Raw genomic sequence first — 25,501 nt, 5'->3', positions numbered from 1 at the left:
ATGTGATGAGGCTTTACTTCCATTTCTCCATATCTTTTATGGCAGATTCCTTTGGGAAAGCTATTGCCTGCTTTCTTCTCTATGCCGATTTAATGCATGGAAAGAATGCATAGCATCAATCGTCAATTTCCCTTTTATGTGCCTGTCTCTTTCAATATGTGGTCTGTAGATACTTCAGATTTTGTCTGCCCATCTCACCACAAACAGCAGTAGTTCTGCTTTGGCTCCCCTTGCATTTTACCTGGGGCCTCCTTTTCTTACATGACATAGGAATAAGCTTCCTGGAAGTTGGTCGTTCTTGCTTCCCTTGGACTTTATTGTTACTTTCTGTGGGGATGTCATTCTTCCTCCCTCTGTCTTGCTTTGAGGATGTCTTCTGGATGTCATGTATGGCTACCTGCCATGTATCAGCTTTCAAACTGACCCCTTTTCCATGTCTCTCAGGGTGATCCCTCTAGTCTAGGGGATTTCACTTTTTCCTTTTTTGCTTCTTTTACTTACGTGGTTAATTTACATTTATTTAGGGCTTCTTCCCTCTGGAAACGAGTCCCTCGTTCTTACCTGCACCCATTCCCCTGGAGGTTGAGGTTCTTGATTCCTTTACAGCATCTAGCTTCAGTCCTTTTTTTAAGGGTTGGAGAGCCACTGCCTGTTCTTCTTATCCAATTTTAAAACCTTCTCTTGGCAGTTGGTTATTTGAGCCTCTGCTTATTCATGCTTCGGCTATAAGGTGCTTCTGCTGTTGTCTGTGTGTTTGGGTCCATTGACCCTTCTTTGTGTGGGCCCCTTGCTGCAATTTTGCCCACCCCTCAATTTATTTCTTGGGGACCTCACATGGTATTAAGAATCAGTTCCTGTGTCCTGTACTGTAGGATAAAGATAATAGGAATTTTGATGTACCTGTAAATTCCATATCTTGCAGTACAGTACAAGATAGAGGTCCCTCCCCTTTTCTCTGATCTCCTTACTGCTTGCTTAAACTGGAGCCTCACGAAGTGTGCAAGGTTATATGGACACACTGTAGGGTGGTTCTCAGGAGAGCTTTTGCCAGTGTCTAAACACCTGAAGGTAGTGGCATATAACCAATGGCATTAACTTCTGTATCCTGTACTGTACCCCACGATAGCATTTTTGAAGTACTTGTAAACTCCACATTTTTCTATGTATGAGAAAAATTGATATCTGCAATCAGAATCACATGCACACATACAGTATATGATATGCATGCAAGCTAATGGAAAACACTACAAAACCTTTAAAAATCTTGCAAAGCTATCACTTTTTTAACCTAAGAAGACGTCTGACACAGAAGCCAAAAGTGCTATATTCTTAGCTGAGTAAAGGAAAGGGTTTTTTCCCCTAAATTTCACTGACTGATCATCATCTGCAAGTTACTTTTCTTTTTTTCTAGTTGTCTTTTAAAACTTTTCATTCACTAGCACACCAACTGTTTTTTTTTTTTTTTTTTTTTTTTTTCATGGCCCCTCTGAACAAAGGAGCATGATTGCATACAGTGTAATTGTTCATCAGAGTCTGGCCAGTAATGTGTAACGGGCAAGTGGCAGCCTAAATTGTAGGGAATGATTGTCAGGTATTGGAATTTGTATTCCAACAACCACCAATAATGTTGTTATATAATATGGTGTTAGCAGGTGGAAAAGACATTTTAACTTGCCAAGCTCCATTCAAAACTACATTTTGAATTTGGGGTGTTGATCCTTCTTAACCAAATACATACATTTAATTTAAACATTGCTGAGACATAGCTTTAGCTTTTGTTTTGCCCTGTTATTTTAACCCCTTATTCTTTCACTTTATTATAGATTCAAGCTCAATAGATGTCTTGTATCCAGATCCATCAGATTCATATACCGGTGGGCTTTTCCCAGGTTCCACCTCTTTTGACTGGAGTTCCCCAGATAGTAGTGGAGAGGGGAGAAACCATGAAGGAGGGCAAGAGAACTGCGAGGAGCGGGCTTCCCGGCCAGGGAACAGTCGCATTCCTGGAAAAGACCACCGGCGTTACTATCACAGTCACTGGAGGCTTGAGTATTTGATGGACTTCAATGCACGTTCTCATAGCATGATCTGTATGGTGTGTGGCAGTTCCCTGGCCACCTTGAAACTCAGCACCATCAAACGACACATTCAGCAGAAACACCCCTATTCCCTCACTTGGACTCCCTGTGAAAAGGAGGTCATCATTGGTGGCTGGGATGCCCATCTATGTGTTGATGCTCAGACCCTTACAGGAGGCGAAGAGCAGGGGGCAGGTAAATCTTGGTCTACAAATATCAAGTCTGGCAGTGGTCAATTCCAGGATACTTTTCATTGACAATATTCAAAACTACAGGCCTAGTATTCCTGGAAGCCAAATCCGGGGGTCCATTATTAAATGGTGTGGGGGCCTATGGCCCAAACGCACACAGATGGTAAGCAAAGTGTTTACTTTGCTACCATTACTTCTGCAGTTAAAAGCGCCTATGAGGTTCAACAGACAATCAAAGCAACAGTCCATTCACCTGCACAGAGAACCCTTGCATGCACACACTCGGCAGAACAGTAGGACCATGTCAGTACATTTGAGTGAAATTTTGAGTGCTCAGTATGAAAGAGCAGAAAGCTCATGTGTTTTACTAGGCTTTTTTTGTCTTGTCACTATGTTAAGCATTTGTGTATTTTGTCTTGTAAAGAATTCCTTTCCACCATTAACAGTCTCATATTTTGGTTCATGTTTTAGAATGTGTTTCCATCTACATCTCTATATATAATTTTATATATGTGCATCCTCATTAGTGTATGTGTAAACTCCTCCCTTTCTCTTTCTACAGATGATAATACAGTTACACCTGGTCCAAAAAAGAAGCGTCGTCGTCTTCCTCTGGCATCAAAAGGATCATGGCGTCCTCTATTAGGATCTGAGATTTCTCTGCCTCCACCTCCAGACAGAAGCCAAATAGAACAGTACATGAATGAGTCCTTTAAACAATGGTTACGATTAGAGTTTTTGATGGATTATGATTGTCAAGGGGACACATTGTATTGTATGATGTGTGCAACAGCCTTACCAACTCTCAGTATTAATGATATTAAAAAGCACATATTAGACAATCATCCCACATCCATTTATTTCAACACCGCACAGAAAGGTATTATAGTAGAGTCGTGGATAAATCGTAAGGCGGCTCCAGAAGAGATTGTAGATGTCGAGGATGAAATGGATGAAGATGAGGAAGAAGATGCAGAGGTTGATCTGACAAAAAATTATTTAGATGAAGAGGATTATTTGGTAGAGAAAACAATTACAGATCCTAGACTGCAAAAAAATGCGGGGAAAGAAAATGTTAATGGAGAAACCAAGGAAAATGGACAGCAAAAAAATGTTGAGGCTTTGGAAAAAGATGGTCTCAAACCTAGCAATGCTCAACAGTTGAAGAAAACTAAGTTAGAGTCCAGAAATGTGACATCATTGGAGGAAGAAAAGATTGGAGAAGAAACCAATGTTGAAGAGGCAAAGCTCCAAGATGAGGGCTTGAAAGCTGAAGTAGTGAAGAAGCTAGAGGAGCACGAAAAGATTAGAGACGCACAGCTGAAGAAAGAGAAAAAGAAAAGTAATGAGCCACAACTGTTGGAGGATGAGAAACTTAAAGCCAGAGAAACAAATCTCTTACAAGAGGGGCAAAGGAAGACTAAAGGGGCACAGCTGCTCGTAGAAGAGATGCATAAAGCTAAAGAGGCACAGGAGAAGGAAGAAAAGCTTATGAGTATTGAAGCACCATTGCTGGGGAGTGAGGAATTAAAAGCTAAAAAGGTGCAAACACTTGAAGAAGAACAATGTAAGGCTGCAGAGGCACAGTTGGAAGATGATAGAGTAAAAGTGTCTAACCATATGGAACTTGTTAAAGCGGTCCAAACACTGTCAAAGGAAAAGCAGTGTGTGCAAGAAAACATGAAAATAGGGAGCCAACAGACTGAACCAATCATGAGACTTAAAGGACCGGTTCTTGCTTCAGCTGTGGAGACGATAGTTGGGAATATCAAAAATGAGCAGGAGAAGCATAATTGTGCAAAGCTGATAGAAGAAGGGAAGAAGCTGTCAACTCCAGAGAAACGTATAATTCAGGTGCAACAAGTTCCACAAGTACAGCAAGCTCCAGCAGTGTTGGGAATTGGAGTTCCCCTGTTAAAAAGTGAGTGACTTCTATAATGGTGAAGCTACAGCAATTTGATAAGTATCAGTATTATATTTATTTTACTGTATGTCCATTCATATGCTTTTCTGTTTGTTTTCCCACTTTACAGTGGAAACTCCAGCACCCATTCTTATCACACGGGTCTCCGTTCTACCAGAGAATACAGTGATTACACCTCCAAAACCAAAGCCCTCTACCTCCACTTCTGACGCTTCAAAAAACTATCGGGTTATTGCTCCCAAAGTTGTTGCAGTTCCGGAAGACCTCCAGATACAAAAGCCATCATCCTCTGTTAACACCGAGCCTTCTCTGTGGCCTGCAGGGGTTGACCCTGCCATATGGGAGGTTAGTTTGTGGCAAGATAATGGTGGTAATTCCATTACAAATTTCCAGGGCCTGGCTTATCAAATGCGTTGGCGCTCAGATTACCTGATGGACTACAATGGACTGCGAGGAAGTGTGGTCTGCATGTACTGTTGCTCCTCACTAACTGTACTGAAAGATAGTAGCATAAAAAGACACATTGTACAGAAGCACCCTCATACATCCAACTTCTCTGCTGAGCAAAAGGCAGCTGTCCTTCTTGACTGGGAAAATAAGCTGGCTGAAGTAAAGAAACTGATGGCAAAGCATAACATGGAAGGAATTGTTCTAGGAGGTAAGAGGAACATTGAGAATGTATTTGTTTATGTGCGTAGAATGAATTTATAGAGGATCTTTACCTTAGGAAAAAATAAGTAATAGTCAGCAGCTACAAATACTGTAGCTGTTGACCTTTAATAAAAGGACACTTTTCTATACAAGGATCAGGTGCCGTCTGTGCCCGATCCAGTTCTTTCCCTGGCACCAGTATTTTTACTGTGGAAAGCTGGATGTGACTCCTTGTGGCTACACAATTGGCCTCCGTCCGTGCATGCGCTTTGTGAATAATCCCACATTCTTCTGGGACCTGTGGCGTCGCCTAGAAGGCTGTGGTCAAACCGGGGTGCCCCCCCCCCCCAAAAAAAAGTGTGTCCAGATGTGATGGGGGGGATTTTAAGACTTGTAGATGTATTTTTTAAATTTATTTTTTGTGCAAAGTTGGTAGTTTTGGCGATTTTAATGAAGTGAACTTTTAAAACTAAATGTCCCGCTCAATAGTAGGCACCAGAAGGTTAGTTAATAGTTTTATTTGTTTTATAAAAAGCTTGCCTTCTCCAGCCTCTGGACTAAACCGTATCCATTGGCCATTGTGATTGCCTCTATTTGCCACCAAACCATTCATTGGAGATAGTAATTCAAAGAGATGCACCCATGAAGATTTTCTGGCCAATAAATGTAATAGCAGGCATTAGAGCTGCACAATTAATCGTCAAGAATCGTTATCGCATATTTTTTTTTTTTTTTGTCCCGTTGTGATCTTGACAAAAGTGTTTCATGATTCTTTCTATGCAAAGAATTCTCTCTGCTCTTCTGAAGCCACAGCCTTCAAAAGAAAGGAAGAAAAAAACAGGGCAGTCTGCCAAGAATCACAACATTCTTTAGCAGTGGAACTTAAGTATAAACATTGTAACAATTTGTCAAAGGAATAGACTTCATGAGTAAATGAGGAAAGTTTAACTATTTAAACACTAAACCTTTTTCTGACATTTGTTGGTTTCAAGTTAAAATTATTTATTTATTTATTTTTTGCTAGAAAATTACTTATAACCCCCTAACATATTTTGTATATGTATATGTATGTGTGTGTGTGTGTGTATATATATATATATATATATATATATATATATATATATATATATATATATGCAAAAAAATTGTGATTCTCATTTTGGCCAGAATCGTGCAGCTCTAGCAGGCATGCTTTGTGTTCTGTACATATACAGACTGTTTAAATGTGTAAAAATTACTGACAGGTTAGTTTAATCTGTGAAAGCTGATCTTCATTACATTCTTGCTAGTCACTGCAACAGGTAACCCCAGTTCACACTCCCCTAACAGTTGTAGGGGCATTTGCTCTTTACCTTTCAATGGTACTGAGGTCTAGAATTCTGTGACCCTACAATTATAGGGTTTACCTTGTCATCAGAGTCCTCCTTACCTCCACTGGGTGAGGCTGCATCCCCTGCCTTATCGATTGGGGTCTCTACTACAGTTACACAAGACCTTGTGGCCACATTCACCCAGTTTTTGTCTGGTTCTGACCACAGAGGTTCTAAGCATGCTCACATCCATTTCCTCGCAGTGTCAATTGCTTATCTACTCACAGCCTTAGAGGCAGTAAGGCCAATGGTCGCAGTGACAATTTCTGACTATGGGTCACCTCAGTCTCTCCCTGATGAGACCTGTATTTGATGAATCACAGTCTTCTGCTATTAACCCATATTTAACCACTTCAGCCCTGAGCCTCCTTTTTTACACTTGTTTACAAGTTAAAATATTTTTTTTTGCTAGAAAATTACTTAGAACCCCCCAAACATTATATATTTTTTTCTAACACTCTAGAGAATAAAATGGTGGTTGTTGCAATACTTTTTGTCACACCGTATTTGCGCAGCGGTCTTACAAGCGCTTTTTTTGGTAAAAATACACTTTTTTTTAAATAAAAAAAATAAGGCAACAGTAAAGTTAGCCAAATTCTTTTTTTCACATTGTGAAAGATAATGTTACACCGAGTAAATGAATACACAACATGTCATTCTTCAAAATTGCGCCTGCTCGTGGAATGGCGACAAACTTTTACTCTTAAAAATCTCCACAGGCGATGTTTAAAAATGTCTACAGGTTACCAGTTTTGAGTTACAGAGGAGGTCTAGGGCTAGGATTATTGCTCTCACTCTAACGATCACCATGTGTGGTTTTAACACCGTTTTCATATGCAGGCACTACTCACGTATGCGTTTGCTTATGCGCACAAGCTCGTCGGGATGGGGCGCTTTAAAAATTGTATTTATTTTTTTTTTTTCTTATTTTACTTTTAGTTTTCTATTTTGACAGTTTAAAAAAAAAAAATTGGGTCACTTTTATTCCTATTACAAGGAATGTAAACATCCCTTGTAATAGAAAAAAACATGACAAGACCTCAGATCTTATATTTACACTAAAATGCAAAAAAAAAGAAATTCTCCTTTTTAAGAGCTATGAGCGGAAGTGACGTTTTTTTCCATGCTATGGAGCCGAGCAGGGACCATCTTCCCCTCAGTCGGTAGCCAGGCATCCACGGGAGAGGACGCGATCATCTCGGCCGCTACCGGTGGGTCCGGTAAGCGGCGGAGACAACTGGAGCACAGCGAGAGGGGGGGCACCTCTCCCGCTGCCGATTTAAAAGTGATCTTGTGGCGATTCTGCCGTGAAGACCACTTTTATCACAAAGAGAAACGCACGCCGTTTCCCAAAAATACCGGGGTTAGGCAGCTAGCTGCTGCCATAACCCCGGTTTTTAGCGTCAAAGTACCAACGTACGGGTACGCTGATTTGCATGAAGTGGTTAAAGGAGAGCATTTCAGCTCCTATTGATGCGGTAGATTCTACTTGCTTCTGAAGGGTCAGCCTGCTGTTTTCAATATTGGGTCTTTCAGAGCTCTTATAACTGCAAAGACCCACCCATTAGACCCGCTCTTTGGGGTATTCCATGTAGATTGAAAGCACTCTGACGGGTCCTGGACACCCCCTGCGCCCTAACTGGGTTTTGGAAAGGACTTTGATAAGCAGTAGTCTACATCCACAGGGAAACGACTAGGCAAGTAAAGGATGTCTCCTCATTCCAGGATTCTCCCACCCAACAGTTAGAATCCCCCTGCAAAAACCAGTGTTTGCTGGTGAGCCCTGCCCTTAGCCCTATTTTGTCTGAGCATGGCGGAATTGTCTAAATGACTCACCCCCACCACTGCAGTGAATCCTTACCTTATTGAGTGTGTAGAGCAGATGTCTGGAGGTTTACAGTTTAGCTGTTATGGCCTGCTGGAAGCATCTAGGCCATAAGTTCCATCATGCCTCTGCCTGTGGGAGTCATGCTTGTAACGGTCAGCCTTGCAATGCCTCATGAGACTTGTAGTTTCGCAACAGCTGGAGGGCTGTCAGTTTGAGACCCTTGATCTAGGCTTTTCCCCCTTATGGGTCTGCTGTCTATACAAATGCACAGAGCACTCTGGTCAAAGTGCTGAGCTGCAGGCATTGCATCCAAAGAGCGTGTTATAAGGAATATCACTGAAGACCATATGCCTCAGCATAAGAAATCTAGAGAAAAGTCAGCTACATCCCCTGCTTTTCCCTGCTCTTGGAGTAGGCGTGCTCAGTTCTATCTAGCCTGGTTTTCCAGTGTTCTGCTGAGAAAGTTCCCCTCTGCGGATAAGGACCCCCCTCTACTGCGCAGGCGCAGCGCTTGCGCAGTAGGAGCTGGCGGGAATAGCCGAATAGAATAGAAATCAGCTGTACACGGCGCCTGTTAGAGGGCCCCTCGCGGGCTCGCTTCGCTCGCCACGCTTCGCTCGCCACGCTTCGGGCACGGCCTCGCTTCGCTTGGCACTTTTTTTTATTCTCCCTCTAGGTCCACTTGGATGATGGGGGTTGAACCTGGACCCAGGGCGCAGGCGCCGTGTACAGCTGATTGAAGGTTTTCGGCGGCTCCTTAGTCGTTCGTACTGCGCAAGCGCTGTGCCTGTGTAGTACAGGGGGGTCCTTATCTGCTGGGGGAACTTTCTCGACAAGACACCGGCAAGCTGCAAGATTGAGGAGGAAGCTTGCTAAACCTTCAGGAAAGTCTTCATTAGAATGAAGGTGCCCTAAGTGGGGGGCTTTTATTAATCCTTGTGGGACCTTGGATTTAGGCATTTAAAGCAGATCTGAGCACACTATTTGATTCATTTTTAATATTGAAAGCAAACTCTCCCATCCATCCATGTCTCTATGCTTTATTTTGGTGAGAAATCACTTTGAAAACAACCCCCCAGCATTTCTGGTTGAGACTATCTCGAGTAAGGGCAAATGATTCATGTAACATTTACCTCCTGGAATCCATCTGCCCTTAGCTCAAGCATGCATGCATGAGAGTGTGTATGGCTGAGAAAACCCCTCCTCCTCTCCTCCTCTCCTCCCCTTCTGAAGACTCCTGGGATATATGGCCTCATTTGCCTAGGCAAGAAACCAGTAAGTGACAAATGTTAAAAAAAAAAAAAAAAGTTTAAAACAAGTACATATGATATACATGTAATATACTTTCCTATCTATTTACTAATGCTAGCAGCATGAGGATAAAAAAATAATCAATGTTGATTGGGAGAGTGAAGTTCTGTTTTAAGTGCAGAGAGTGCCCTTTCAGGGTTAGCATGAATCCTTCACCAACAGCACTCTCTTCAGCCCCTCACTTTCTACATTCCAGTGCCGCAGCACAGACTAACAGACCTGTCTAAAGATCCTTGACCTATGTCCTGTAACCATTTTCTCTTTGGAGCTGTGTCCCAACCTGCCTTTGGGATTTTTCTCTTACAGAAGATGTTTGGCTCTTTTGAGACATGGTATCTATCAGATCTACCACCCCTGTGCTTTTCCAGAGGGACCTTTTGACCTTTTTGGTCAGCCAAGACATGTACTTGCTAACCACTTCCCTCCTAGAGCTCTAACTCGCCAGCCTCACCCCTGTGCCCTGAGTTTTTTTTGTCAGGGAACTGTCCCCCCCAGGGTTTTCCCTTATGCCTTCTCATGGTAACCACATTGTGGGATACTCGGGTGACCTCCCGTTGATAGAACAGGTAATGTAAATCCTAGCGGACAATGTCTTCTTGATGGTCTAAGCATTCCTAAGATTTGGCTAGATCTTGTCAGAAAGTAGCGCTTGAAACTTTTCAGTGCCTGCACACATCCCAAAACAGAATGGTTCTATGGCAGGGGAATCTATAGTTAACTCCCTCTCATATCCCTTTCTCTTGGTCAGGAAGTTGCCTGTCACTCTGTTGCACTAGCATAGTATGCTGAAAGGCCATCCTCTGAAGCACCTTCAACCCAGTCTCTTCTAGGATTACCTCAGACCCTTCCTCTGCTGTTGTGGATCAGGTTTCTCCGCATAATAAACCGTCTGCCCCTGAGTAACAGGTAGTTAATGTCTTTGTGAATCAGTCTTTGTTATTGGGGAAGATTTCTGTTCCCTTTGTCCAGAAGGTCCTGTCATCGGGAGCTCACATCTACATTCTGTAGTCCCCAAGTAGGTGTTTCTTACTACATTGCAGGCCTGTTACTTGGATAAGTCTCCAGATATGAATACTGTTGAACAACATCATGGTGCTAGCATGTCTCTACCATTGAGGAGGAACAGGAGTTTGGCTGTGTCAAGAAAAATAGTTTTGATCCTGATTTGGGAAGCAACCTTGTATTCCAGCCCTGTCCTCTCTGCTCACTTCAAGTGCGATCTTCAGAAGGCCAGTTTCTTCCAACTGGCTTCTTCTAGACATAGGGGAGTGATCCAGTCATCTGGGTGTGTTCTGCATGGAAGTTGGGAGAAACGCCATGACACCATGGACCTTCTGCATGCTGAACAAGCAAGTTTCCTGAAGCAAGAAGCCTCTGGCATTAGAAAAGAATGCTCCAGAGACCCTGCGGGATCTGCACACGCGAGTGTGGTTTGCTCCTTGTTTCACAGAGTCTAGAGGTAGGCATTCCCTGCAGTTTTCTTTGCTGTTTTAATCTGGGCAAACGTTCCTCGCCAACCTGATAACTTATAGCCCATACTCCACACACTCTGATTTCTCTGGCTGTGGGAAGTCAGGAGCATCTCTAGGTTGTTGACTGTTTGTACCTTCTTGATAGGCAAGATATTTTAGCAATTTTTATTATTTTTCCGGTGCTCGGGTAGCTCCGATCCTCCCCTTCTTTGCAGGTGCGGCCCTGATTCCCCTCTGCTGATAGCTGTCAGCTGGGGCCACACTTGCTGCCACCCACACCTCCTCTGGGATACCTGCAAACCTGGAAGATGGATTCAAGGGAGGTACACGCCATGGCAGTGATGTGAACCTCACCTGGCATGTCAGTGGACAGATGAGCCCTCCCCCCTCCCTCCGGATCCCACAGAACCTGGATCTGTGATCCGGGCGGACTCCACACACACACACACACACACACACACACACACACACACACACACACACACACATATATATATATATTGTAATAGTGAGAGTCCCTGTCGCTATAAAAATGGGGTTAAAGTGGACATGGGGTATGCACATTTGCTTGAGGCAAGGCTTCAGAGCATAAATGTGGACTGGAGAAAACTGCTTTTGCAGCTTTCTCCAGGTTTTGAGATCCACCAGCAGATTGACTGGTCAGGTGTGTGTTGGGCTATTTGTAGACACCTGACCATAGTTCTGGGCTCCACCCTCCCGAGGAGTCCAGGCAAGCAAGGGAGAAGTGTGCATGTCTGCACAGGTCTGTCAGAGTAGACAGAGGGTTCAAGCCTATGGGCTGGAAAAGGAAGCTGGAAAAGAGTGCTGAGGTACTGGGTGTACAGGAAATCTGTTATAGAGCCGAGAGGGCTGAAGCATGTGTACAGGAAATCTGTTATAGAGCCGAGAGGGCTGAAGCATGTGTACAGGAAATCTGTTATAGAGCCGAGAGGGCTGAAGCATGTGTACAGGAAATCTGTTATAGAGCCGAGAGGGCTGAAGCATAAGTTTGAGCAGCAGTGCTGCTAAAGAGAGCCAGGTGGCTTGGTATTTCTGATTGAACTTACATTGTTGCTGTGGAAAGCTGAAACCCCTGTGTGGGCAACACTTCTGTTATCGGACATTTTCTTTCTTTAATAAAAGTGGGCCGACAAGCCCTTAAAACTGCGTATCTGGCGTGGACTCGGCTCACTGGTAAGCTCTACCTTTAAGCTAAACCAACCCCCGATGTTACAAGTGGTTGTTGGATGCGGGCAGAAGACGGTGGAATCCGGGTCCTTGCTCCACAGTGAGTTCAAGTCAGGAACTATTGGCTGTGTGTGGAAGTGCAGCCAGGCAAAAGGCATTGCGTGTTGCAGGTGGTGTACCTGTGAATGAAAAGTCAAACTTATTTTTTTTCTGCTATGAACTGTGTTTGTGTGCATGAGACAGCACAATCTGTGTGTGCACTGTGCAGGTGAGGAAATCTTGCATGAAGTGAAAAGCAACTTGCTTTAAAGTAACAGTGCTTCATTATTATATTTTGTGGTGGAAGTGAGCTCAGCGTGGCCTGAGAAGATGTCGCCACCTAGGAGGGCCAGTCCAGAAGGCCTAGTGATGTGCGATGCAGTAAATGAATGGTTCAAGCGGAATCGCAAAGAGTGGGCCGCAGTGCAAGGGGCTGAGATTGTGGCCTCTGACTATGTGCAACCCATGCTACCTACAGAGGAGGTTGGGGAATTCCTGAAAAAATTTGAAAAAGTTGCTGTAAGGAGAAAATGGCCTAGGGATCGGTGGCCAAAATTGCTGCAACCCTTGTTACGGATAGAGTTCCGGTCGGTTTACCATTTAATGGATTGGGAACAGGATGACTACTGCAAGTTTAAAGAGGAAATTCTTCTTAGAGGAGTGTTCCAGCGTATCATGGGCCACCAGCAATGCTCCAGGATGGGAGAGGTGTCACCGGAAGACCAAGATTTTGGAAATGCAGAGAAATGCAAAGTTTCGTGTCATGGCCGCTTAGGGAAAGTGGTCAGCCCAGAAAGGAGGGTGCAACAGTCTACATCCTGCATGAGGTATAGCCAACCAGTTTTGGAGTGCAAGTCTGCTGTTATCCCTAGCAACAGGAATCGTGTGTTGCCTACAGGGGGCATCAGTGGGTCTAGAAAGGCTGCAGTATTGCTCCGTGACCACATGGGGGCGTCAGCCTGTGGAGACCCCACAGATGAAAGACATTGCACTCAAGTGAAGGCTATGACACCAGCTGCAGGAACTGGTAAGACTGTTTCAGTTTATGATGCTGAACCCGGTGAAGTGGGAGTATGTCCAGTGGGGAGATCCGCAGTACAAATGGACATAGACTTGCTGCAGTGTGCTACCCAGAGCAGTGGGGAGGCACAGTGTAAAGCCCAAGTAGCTGCAGGGCTAAAGACTGGAAAGGACATGGGGACTCTGCAAGTGCCTGCTATAATCCAGCAGATGGCTGGAAAAATTGAGCTAGGGGTGACCAAAACAGTGTTGGTGCCATGTTCCCTAGTTACAGGTGCTGCAGGGTTGCCCAGGGAAACTTCCAAGGAGCTCGCAGTGACGGAGCAGAGAGTTTCCCAGGTCAGCTATGGAGCTGCCCAAATAGGTAAGAGTGCCCCTTTACAGAGAGCAGGCGCTGTGAAGAGTCATTCAGAGGTTATGGTGGCTCATAGACAACCCATAAAAACGGCAGTTGTGTCTACATGCAATGAAAAGGCTAATGATTGTTTTGACAAAAGTGTTACTATGGGTAAAAGTGGTGTGGATTGTAATGACATTGAAACATGTATTTCTTGTAATGTCATATCTGAGAGTGAGGTTGGTAATGTGTTCACTACCAATGATGAGAGTAGATCTCACGTGACAGGCAGAGGCATAGGATTGTCCATGGAGGTCTCAGGGGGTCTCCATGTGATGAAGCCAGAGTCTGTCCAGGATGGTTCTGGTCCTACTCTGGTGGAACAAGGTTGGACTGAGTCACACAGTGAGTGTGTGTGGGCACAACCTGACAACCCTAAGTGTAGCCCAGTTGGCAAGGGGTTAATTCAGCCTGTAAAAGCTGAGAGTTCAAAGCTAGATGTGTTTGTAGCGCCACCAGAGCAAGGTGGTCAAAATAAGGCATTGCACATTGCCTTGGTTGAGGATGCAATTTCTCAAGTTGATGTGAGTAAAAAAATATTGTCACAATGTGAGGTAGATAGAAGTGACAAGTGTGCTGTTTTGGCTAGTGAATCCCAGGGTCCTGTGGGGCCTTCTAGAGCAGTTGATGCAGCGCTGTGGAGCACTGGTGATGGAACCACAAGGGACTGGGATGATTGGTGCAAGGAAACACTTGCAGCGCTAGACCAAGTGACAAAGACTTACGAAACAATGATGTGTAACAAAGGTGTGGACAGGATACCTGCTATGCCCATTGGAGGGGTCACAGAATGGCCGATGCTCATGGGTACGCTAGCCCCTGTAAAGACTGAGGCCCTCCAGTCTGAAGGAACGGTTCTGGGCGCAGGCATGGCAGATGGGTTGTCCACAGCCCAGCAACTAAGTAATAGCAAGTGTCAAGGTGACAATGTGACTATTGTTGACCTGCAGAGGCTCATTGTTGAGTTGGAGGGGAAGAGGAGACATGTGGCTGACAGTGCTCCAGGGGAGCAACAGGCAGTGATGGTGAGTACCTCCAAAGAGGTGGCGGTCTCTTCCAAGGTCTCAACCTCTCAGACTACAGTGGATGAGCCCCTCCATGTCTCGGAGGAGGGAAAGGTCCCTAAAGAGGTCACAAATTTAGACTTGGAATGTATTGAAATGACAGAAACTTTACTTGAAATGCTGGAGTTGGCAAAAACACGCTCACTGTACACTTGGGTGTCTCCATCGTGGTCGGACCAGGTGGTGCTGCGTAGTACCAATGGGTGGAGCCAGGTGATACAGGCGGTGCTGGAAAACCTTGCCCAAGAGTGGAATTGGTGGAACCAATGTTTATTAACCATTTGGCACAGGATCTCTCGATTCCCGGTGAGAGTACTTCCAGTTGTTGATTGGTATGGAGGTCGCTCAGGGGAACTGTTGGAGATATCAGAGGTCTCTCCGCCTGGTGCAGTGACTGAGAACATCTTTGCTGGTGCAGTCCGAGGTGCGGCTGAGCAGTGGTCAGTAGAGGGCGCAGACACTGTCTCACCTGCTAGACCTCATGAAAAGGAAGGGCCCAGAATGGACGCGGCAGTAGTCGAGATGCTTTCTGTCACTGGCCAAGAGGTACAGGTTAAGGTACCCGGAGACACTGTAGGAGAAAGTGCTGAAGGTTGCTGTAGCAATGTAATGTGTACACCAGTTGGCATTATCGCAGTAAGAAATGATTTGTGCTTGGGTCTGTGTTTGTTAGGACAGCCGCCCATGGAGCGTTGGACAGCAGGTGAGGTGGAGCTTGGTGATAGTTCCATGGAGCATAGTCACTCGCCTGTGTGTGGTCCCTCCTCAGGACAGGTCCTAACAAACTCTGAAAAAAGCACTGGTGGTATCGGAAGTTGGAATCTCAAAATTGGTGATCTGATGATTGGTGCTGTTAATAATGACGTGGTTGCCGTAGACAACCAGAGAAAGGTATTAGAACCTATAGTGAAGGTTAAAGCTGATGTCAGTGAGTTGAAAGAAAGGATCAGGAAAAGCAGAGTTTCCCTTAGAAAGATAAATAAGCCCAGGCACCCAAAAAGAAGAGGGAGAAGGCTGAGTATAGGGAAATGTAGGACCCTGTTAAGATCCAGGGTGGGACGTACCTGGAAGCGCACCCGAAAAAAAGGTTGGGCCTACGTGGCTGACAGCCAGCACAGAGGTGTCCCAACCATGACGGGTGCTGGTGTTCCTCCCTCCGGATCGAAACAAAGGGGGGGGATATGTAATAGTGAGTGTCCCTGTCGCTATAAAAATGGGGTTAAAGTGGACATGGGGTATGCACATTTGCTTGAGGCAAGGCTTCAGAGCATAAATGTGGACTGGAGAAAACTGCTTTTGCAGCTTTCTCCAGGTTTTGAGATCCACCAGCAGATTGACTGGTCAGGTGTGTGTTGGGCTATTTGTAGACACCTGACCATAGTTCTGGGCTCCACCCTCCCGAGGAGTCCAGGCAAGCAAGGGAGAAGTGTGCATGTCTGCACAGGTCTGTCAGAGTAGACAGAGGGTTCAAGCCTATGGGCTGGAAAAGGAAGCTGGAAAAGAGTGCTGAGGTACTGGGTGTACAGGAAATCTGTTATAGAGCCGAGAGGGCTGAAGCATGTGTACAGGAAATCTGTTATAGAGCCGAGAGGGCTGAAGCATGTGTACAGGAAATCTGTTATAGAGCCGAGAGGGCTGAAGCATAAGTTTGAGCAGCAGTGCTGCTAAAGAGAGCCAGGTGGCTTGGTATTTCTGATTGAACTTACATTGTTGCTGTGGAAAGCTGAAACCCCTGTGTGGGCAACACTTCTGTTATCGGACATTTTCTTTCTTTAATAAAAGTGGGCCGACAAGCCCTTAAAACTGCGTATCTGGCGTGGACTCGGCTCACTGGTAAGCTCTACCTTTAAGCTAAACCAACCCCCGATGTTACTATATATATATATATATATATATATATATATATATATATAGTGGAACACTGGAAGGAGACACACATATACAGGGAACCAGGTGAGAACTCTTCATGCTGGGACAATCCTTACAAGGCTATCATCCGTTTATTTCTTTGGCTTAATGGAACCCCCCCCCCTTCTTCTTCTTATTAGGTCCCCTACCTAAGACCCCTACCATGGTGGAAGGGTATGCTCTCTCAAAATGGATAAAGTGGGTATATATCAGCTAGTTAGGCTGGGACTGAGCTCCTTCCCTTGCATAGGGGTCGTTCCCAATACTTGGCTAGTCCCTGGATTCTTTATCCCTGTGTTGCTGTTGTGATGAGTGATGGGAGGTGTGAATCCTTTAGCTAGGAACAGTGTTTTGCACAGCAGCTGAGCCAATTTAAACATATGTGGCCCCCATGGAGCGCTCTGAGACTTTTTCCCTTTTACTGGGACATTCTTTTGTAGCAATCCTGTCGCACTGCTACACATGAGAGACTTGAGCATACTGTAGCCCATGCTGTGTACTAGGTCATGCCCCGGAGGTGCTTCCTGTTCTCCCTTAGCTGCGGGCACCATTTTAGGCATATGCTTTCAGCAGACTCTTCAGGAAGCAATCTCTCCTCCACTGCTGGGCTCTCGGGTTATCACAAGCCTTTATTGGGTTATCCAACAGCCTTCACTCATGAGATGCAGATCAGCTGCGGCCCTTCTGCCAAAGCTTGGGTCAAGGGTACCATTCCTTCACCCACATGGTGCATGTCAGGCACAAGAGCACTAAGACAAGGGAAAAGGCCAGCACACAATATGCAGAGGGCCACGAAAGTCTGACTTGGGGTTCCCCTAGTACCTCAACTTCACTGTCCTCTGACCTCTACTTCTCAGCATCCTTCCTTAACCCCTCAGATACAGTCCATCCCTCCTTTTTTTTTTTTTTAACTAGCTATGGCCAGGGGGAATATAAACATCTCATTGGAATCATTGGATATTAATCTCCTACTTTCTTATATAAAAAATAAAACTAATATGTACATACAGTATATACGCCAAAATATTACAAAAAACATGAATTAAAAAAAAAGAAAAATATAGCTCAATAAAGAATCTCTCTCGGAGAAATCTAAACCAAATCTGAATTTAACCCTTTTTAAGATGTAGGGTTTGCAAGCGATGAATCCAATTAACCTCTCTTTTTCTCAACTCCAGTTTCCTGCTTCCTCCCCATCTATTCCTGGGTATACCATCTATCACCATATAACTTAGTTGTTATACCGTATGCCCTTTTCAATGAAATTTTGCGCCAGTGGTAATTTATCCAGTTTATCCCTAATAGAGTATTTGTGTCAAGCAATACGGTCCTTGAACTTCTGTATAGTTTCCCCTACATACAAAATCCCATATGGACATTTGATAATGTACACTACATAAGAGGATTGACATGTGTAGTAATCTTTTATTGGTATGTCATAGTCTTTTTGTGGGTGAGAGAAACTCTTACCCTTGATCATACTAGTACATTGAATACAACTAAAGCAAGGAAATGAGCCTTTATTCCGTGGACCCAAAAAAGTAATATGGGGAATAGGTGTACAATGTTGATCTGATTTTACAAGTCTATCATTAATCGTTCTCCCTCGACGATATGATGGCAAGGGAGGAAGATAAAATTCTGGAACCATAGAGTAATTACTATAAAGAACAGGCCAATGTTTTTTAATCGTATTGTATACTCTATTAGAATACGGTGAAATCAGGAAATTAATGGCATTCTCCGACCTGTGATTTTAGGCTTACTGGATTGTAAATTATTACGTTCTTTACGAACCATGTCTCAAGGATATCCACACTGTGTCGGAGCCTGCCCTCCATTTCATCCAATCTAACTTCACAAGTATCCGAATTACTAGTAATTCTAGTTACATGTTTAAATTGGCTCCGAACGTTAATACGTGAAAAACTTACTTATCAACATAGAAATGTGGTTTAAAAAGTTTTATTCAATGTGGCAGCCATTACTGGATGTTCCTGGTTTGGCCCCACATCAACTGGTGAAAGACTAATACAACTGTGAATCCATAGAAGAGTGAGACCATACTGAAAAGTGTATAATCATAACTTAGAATAGTTATGTCTCGGCCATGGTAATTAAGTTCTGTTAGTACTTATTTATTTTTTTTCCTTTTTTCTGTTTTTCAGTTCTTTATTTTTGTTTTTCATTATATGGTACCTGTGGTAATCTGCTTACTGATCTAGTAACCACTGTAGCTGGATTGTGACGTACAATTTTGTAGTGTATGGGTCATTCTCTTTATGATTACTTTCCTTGTTATACTGCCACATGTGGGTACGTTTTCTGTGTTTTTATACCTAACATCTCAACATACATGTTGTTTATATGTTGTGTATATGTACCTAAAATGATTGTATTTCAGTGGTTTATTTCAGTAAACTTTCTTTTGATTAAAAAAAAATTGCTTCAAGGAATAGATTTGAAAACTCCATGGGGATGGTAACTGGAGAAGTGTAGTAATTGGTTTCGATCAGTGGGCTTTCTATATACCGTATATACTCGAGTATAAGTCGAGTTTTTCAGCACATTTTTTTGTGCTGAAAGTGCCCCCCTCAACTTATACTCGAGTCAAGCACTTTTCTGCAGCAAACAATTTCTTTTTCCGAACCAAATTTGGGGCCCCGTATCTCAGGGCCACCTGGTGCTAGGAACCCCAAATTTGGTGTGCAAACCCAGTGGAAAGATGGAGTCCCTAGCACCAAGTGGCCCCGAGATACGGGGCCCCAAAGCCGGTTCGGAAAATGTCATTCTCTGCTACAGAAAAGTGCTTGACATTTTCTGAACCGATTTTTGGGGCCCTGTATCTCGGGGCCACTTGGTGCTAGAAACCCCAGCTTTGGATATTTTATGGTGCTAGTTCCACTGGGTTTGCACAACTGGGGTTCTTAGCACTAAGTGGCCCCAAGATACGGGGCCCCAAATTCAGTCAACTGTGTCCATCTGCAGCAATGTCATTTTGGGACCCTTTGGGTTCAGAGACCCCAAATTTTGGCTGCAGCTAGGGGGCATCTAGGAACCCTTTACTACCGAGTTTGAAGTTCAGGGGACCTATGGCTGCAAATGGGCACAGTGAGGCATGCAAATGGGCATTGTTGACCCTCTTTTCCACTTACAGTAGCTGTGCATTTCTCACCCTCGTCTTATACTCGGGTCAATAAGTTTTTCCCATTTTTTTGTGGTAAATCAGAGCCTTGACTTGTACTTGGAACGACTTGTACTCGAGTATATATGGTAGATCCCTGATGATATGCCTATTCTGTGTTGTTAATGTGTCCAAGAATGGTATTTCAATTTTGCTCATAGATGCAGTAAATTTCAGACCAGGAATTAAGTCGTTCAAATCTGTATTAAACATTGATAGTGATTCGATAAATCTGTACCAAACTGCACAGTTATCAATGAATAAGTTGCAATTATAAATATATGCATGCCCCAGCATGTCCATAAATGCATTGGCATATGTGGGGGGCGGAGGGGGGGCACATTCAAACACATCCCAGCACCTGAAAGTTGTAAGCAGTACATCTCTTTAAATAAAAATACATTTTCCTCCAAAACAATTTTTAACAGGACAAAAGAAAAGAAATCTGGGTAGAATTGTATTTTTGTGAATTAATTAATAACCGTCAGCAAGCTTCCATACCAAATTCATGTGGAATGGCTGTATATACAGTATCTCACAAAAGGTGAGTAGACCCCTCACATTTTTGTAAATATTTTATTATATCTTTTCATGTGACAACACTGAAGAAATTACACTTTGCTACAATGTCAAGTAGTGAGTGTACAGCTTGTATAACAGTGTAATGCCCCGTACACACGGTCGGATTTTCCGATGGAAAATGTCCGATCGGAGCGTGTTGTCGGAAATTCCGACCGTGTGGGCTCCATCGGACATTTTCCATCGGATTTTCCGACACACAAAGTTGGAGAGCAGGAGATAAAATTTTCCGACAACAAAATCCGTTGTCGGAAATTCCTATCGTGTGTACACAAATCCGACGGACAAAGTGCCACGCATGCTCAGAATAAATAAAGAGATGAAAGCTATTGGCCACTGCCCCGTTTATAGTCCCAACGTACGTGTTTTACGTCACCGCGTATAGAACGATCGGATTTTCCGACAACTTTGTGTGACCGTGTGTATGCAAGACAAGTTTGAGCCGACATCCGTCGGAAAAAATCCTAGGATTTTGTTGTCGGAATGTCCGAACAAAGTCCGACCGTGTGTACGGGGCATAAATGTGCTGTCCCCTCAAATTAACTCAACACACAGCCATTAATGTCTAATCCGCTGGAAACAAAAGTGAGTACACCCCTAAGTGAAAATGTCCAATTCGGGCCCAATTAGCCATTTTCTCTCCCTGGTGTCATGTGACTCACTAATGTTACAAGATCTAAGGTGTGAATGGGGAGCAGGTGTGTTAAATTTGGTGTTATCGCTCTCACTCTCTCATACTGGTCCCTGGAAGTTCAACATAGCACCTCATGGCAATGAACTCTCTGACGATCTGAAAAAAAGAGTTGTTACTCTACATAAAGATGACCTAGGCTATAAGAAGATTGCAAAGACCCTGAAACTGAGCTACAGCACGGTGGCCAAGACCATACAGCGGTTTAACAGGACAGGTTCCAGTCAGACCAGGCCTCACCATGGTCGACCAAAGAAGTTGAGTGCATGTGCTCAGCGTAATATCCAGAGGTTGTCTTTGAAAAATAGACGAATGAGTGCTGCCAGCATTGCTGTAGAGGTTGAAAGGGTGGGGGGTCAGCCTGTCAGTGCTCAGACCATACGCCGCACACTGCATCAAATTGGTCTGCATGGCTGTTGTCCCAAAAGGAAGCCTTTTCTAAAGATGATGCACAAGAAAGCCCGCAAACAGTTTGCTGAAGACAAGCAGACTAAGGACATGGATTACTGGAACCATGTCCTGCGGTCTGATGAGACCAAGATAACAGATGGTGTCATGCGTGTGTGGTGGCAACCAGGTGAGGAGTAAAAAGACAAGTGTCTCTTGTCTACAGTCAATCATGGTGGTGAGAGTGTCATGGTCTGGAGCTGCATGAGTGCTGCCGGCACTGGGGAGCTACAGTTCATTGAGGGAACCATGAATGCCAACATGTACTGTGACATACTGAAGCAGAGCATGATCTCCCTTCGGAGACTGGGCGGCAGGGCTGCATTCCAACATAACGACCCCAAACACACCTCCAAGATGTAAAGAAAAAACTAAGTGCGCTACCTACAATAGTGAAATGAAATAAATTGTGAATAAAGAAATGAAAAAATAAAAAATGAATGAATAAATGAACAGTCCATCAAAAAACTGAGTGATATTCTGGGAGGTGTTCTAAGTACAAATTCTTCACTTAAAACGGTGCCATCTTCACCACAATTCTTCACAGATCAAACAAAGGTAAAGATGGGCTGCTTACCAGATATGCTGGATCCCTACTACAGAGATCTTTCAGGCTCAGGATAATTGTCTCTGTTATCGGAAAACAGTTGATCAGAGTTCCCTCCACGTCTGGCACTTCTCAGCGCTGGTCTGGTAGCCAGGAATGTTCACCTTATCTCCACAGCTCCAACAATGCCACTCCTGACATATAGTAAAAGATTTAAGAAGGGGAAGAGAGACGCTTCTAGGTGTAGTAGATTAAAATCCTTTATTCCACATGACAGACAACTGACATCAGAAGCAGAGCAAACACAGTTGCAAAACGAAAACTACACAGCCGTGGCTGAAGCCGACCAGCTGGCATGTGGTGATGTCAGGTCCTCAGGCTCCACCCGACGCTGCGTTTCTCCATAAAAGGCATTGACTGGGAGAGGAGGCCTCCTCTCCCAGTCGATGCCTTTTACGGAGAAACGCAGGGGTTAACAGAGGCATAACAGAGGTTATGCTTTTTTTCTATTACAAGGGATGTTTACATTCCTTGTAATAGGAATAAAAGTGACACAATTTTTTTTTAAAAGAACAGTGCAAAAAAATAAAAGGTAAAACAAATTAGGAAAAAAAAAATTATATAAATTAAAATTAGGTAGAGTAAGAGCAATAGTTCTAGCCCGAGACCTCCTCTGTAAGTCTAAACATGCAACCTGTAGAATTTTTTTTAAACGTCGCCTATGGAGATTTTTAAGGGTAAAAGTTTGTCACCATTCCACGAGCAGGCGCAATTTTGAAGCGTGACACGTTGGGTATCCATTTACTCAGCATAACATTATCTTTCACAATATAAAAAAAATTGGGCTAACTTTACTGTTGTCTTATTTTTTAATTCAAAAAAGTGTATTTTTTCCAAAAAGTTAGAAAAAAATATATATATAATGTTTGGGGGTTCTAAGTAATTTTCTAGCAAAAAAAAAAAAATGTTTTCTCAGAAAGAGGCTCGGTCCTTAAGTGGTTAAATTGTTTGGTATATGGTCCCTCTTAGACTCCTTTTGTATAAACAGCTTAATATCCTCCTTGACTTTGCTAGTGAACAATTCAGCGGAAGAACATGATGTGGGTGGAACAAAACGACTTTTATTTTGTAAATCTAAATTAGCAATAGATAAAGCTAGCGGACTGACATTGTTCACAGCAGGTCTGGATGAACAGAAAGCCTTTAAACAAACCTGTCTAATAAAACATACAAATCCTGTCTCAATACAAAAGTATCCATTTGAGCCTTAGGACAGAAATGTAAACTCTTATTCAGAACTTGCATTTCTGTTTCAGTTAAAGCGATAGATGAAATATGGTGTACCACACTTTGTAGTTAAGTCCTCTGTCTGTTCCTGGTACCAATTCCCCTTGTTACGCCTTCGGTTCTTTTTGCCTCCTCTACTCCTACGTTTGAATTTAGGGGGCCATGATCCAAAAATTATCCTCTACGGGCATTGGTGGAAGAACCAGTGGAGGATTTATGTATCGCCAAAAATACATAAGGATCCAAAAAATCCCCCTGGCCATCCCATCGTGTCTAGTACTGAGTCGGTCACTATGCCTATAGCTAAATATTTAGATAAGAGCTCTTTCACACTGGGGTGGTATCGGTAAAGCGCCGCTAGTTTTGGCAGCGCTGCCCATTCATTTCAATGGGCAGTGGTGGTGGAGGAGTGGTGTATACGCTGCTCCTCCATCACTCCAAAGATGCTGCTTGCAGGACTTTTTTTTCCCGTTCCGCCATCGCACCGACTCGGTGTGAAAGCACTCGGCATTTCACACTGAGGTGGCTTGAGAGGCGGTTTTCAGGTGCTATTTTTAACGCTAAAATGCCTGAAAAGCACCCCAGTGTGAAAGGGATCTAAGGCTTGGTTCACACCATCCCCGCATCCGTCTCACAGCAGGGGTCCGTTGTCCTGGTTCACCGTTTTAGCTCTGATTTCAGCCTGAATTTTGGGCTGAATTCAGACCTGAAATGGACCAAAAGATGCTCAGCGTTTTTCTGCAAAACACATCGGACCTGCTGCAGGGATATGTGAACCGGCTCCATAGAGAGCCGGTCAAGATCTCCGCATCCAATTCGCAATGGTGTGAACCCAGCCTAAATGTTTGACACCTCTAATAACTCAACTCGTTCATATATACGAGATACTCTGGAAGTAAAATTAGCAATGTGAAATTTCCTCCAGACTCATTACTAGTAACTTGGGATATAGCTAATCTATATACAGCCATTCCACATGAATTGGGTATGGAAGCTTGCGGACAGTTATTAATTAATGCATAAAAATACAATTCTACCCAGATTTATTTTTCTTTTGGACCTGTTAAAAATAGTTTTGGAGGAAAATGTATTTTTATTTAAAGAGACGTACTACTTACAACTTGCAGGTGCTGCAATGTGTTCGAATGTGACCCCCCCCCCCCCCACATGCAAGTGCATTTTTGGACATGCAGAAGCATGCGTTTATTTATAATTGCAAATTATTCATTGATAACTGTGCAGTTTGGTACATGGGTGGGCGACCTTAAATCACTATCAATGTTTAATACATATTTAAACTACTTAATTCCTGGTCTGAAATTTTAATGTATCCATGAGCAAAATTGCAATACTATTCACGAGACAAATTATTAACTATACAGAATGGGCATATTATCAGTGATCTATATACAGGCAGTCCTCTTGTTACAAACATCTGACTTACAAACGCCCCCTACTTACAAACGGTGGAGGAAAACAGGAAGTGAGAGAAAATCTACCCCTAGGAAAGGAAATTCATTCCTGTAAGAGTATTTATGGGAAAAAGGTACCTCCACTGAAGCTTTATCACCAAGGCTTGTTTCCACAACAAACCAAAATGTTCAAAATCCAATTGTCATTGGGACAGAAAGTAGGGTGAAATCTTCTGACTTCTACATATTTTTGGTAAAAAATAAATCGCAATAGGCATTTATTGATTGGTTTGCACAAAAGTTATAGCGTTTACAAAATAGGGGATAGTTTTATGGCATTTTTATTAATAATTTTTTTTTTTTTTTTATTGTGACTGCGACATTATGGCGGGCACATCGGACATTTTTGACACATTTTTGGGACTATTGTCATTTATACAGCAATCAGTGCTATAAAAATGCACTGATTCCTGTGTAAATGACACTGGCAGTGAAGGGGTTAACCACTAGGGGGCGGGGAGGGGTTAGGTATGTCCTAGGGGAGTGATTCTGTCAGGGAGATGGGCTGGTGTGTGACGTCACTGATCTCTGCTCTGATGACAGGGAGCAGAGATCCAGTGACAATGTCACTAGGCAGAACTGGGAGATGCTGTTTACAACAGCATCTCCCCGTTCGTCCTCTCCGTGAGGCGATCGCGGGTATGCCCGCGGCGATCGAGTCCGCGGGACCCGTGACCCGACTCATGGAGATCGCGGCAGGCGCACGCCGACACCGCCGCGCACGCACACGCCGGCAAATTCAAAGTAACGTACGGGTACGTTACTTTGCGCAGTCGTGCCATGCTGCCGACGTATATCTACAGGAGCCGGTCGGGAACCGGTTAAGAACAAACCTACAGGCCCTATCTTGTTT

The 25,501-nt window shown here is 43.7% G+C and overlaps 1 protein-coding gene across 4 annotated transcripts in view; it reads left to right on the top strand.

Moving 5' to 3' along the window:
* The window catches only part of ZFTA (zinc finger translocation associated), an 85,045-nt gene that overhangs the window by 29,773 nt on the left and 29,771 nt on the right, over nucleotides 1-25,501 (top strand). For 2 of the 4 annotated variants that reach the window (XM_073605407.1, XM_073605408.1), the window contains exons 2-4: nucleotides 1,824-2,273; nucleotides 2,832-4,190; nucleotides 4,303-4,851. In XM_073605407.1, the coding sequence (XP_073461508.1) occupies nucleotides 1,824-2,273; nucleotides 2,832-4,190; nucleotides 4,303-4,851 (2,358 nt within the window). The remainder of the gene's footprint in view (nucleotides 1-1,823; nucleotides 2,274-2,831; nucleotides 4,191-4,302; nucleotides 4,852-25,501) is intronic. The other 2 variants (XM_073605409.1, XM_073605410.1) reach the window with 2 other exon arrangements.

This window comes from Aquarana catesbeiana, linkage group LG11 (genome assembly GCF_042186555.1).
Source record: "Aquarana catesbeiana isolate 2022-GZ linkage group LG11, ASM4218655v1, whole genome shotgun sequence".
Lineage (NCBI taxonomy): Eukaryota > Metazoa > Chordata > Amphibia > Anura > Ranidae > Aquarana > Aquarana catesbeiana.
Note: the sequence above shows the minus strand (reverse complement) of the source record. Positions and strands in the feature narration are given on the sequence as shown.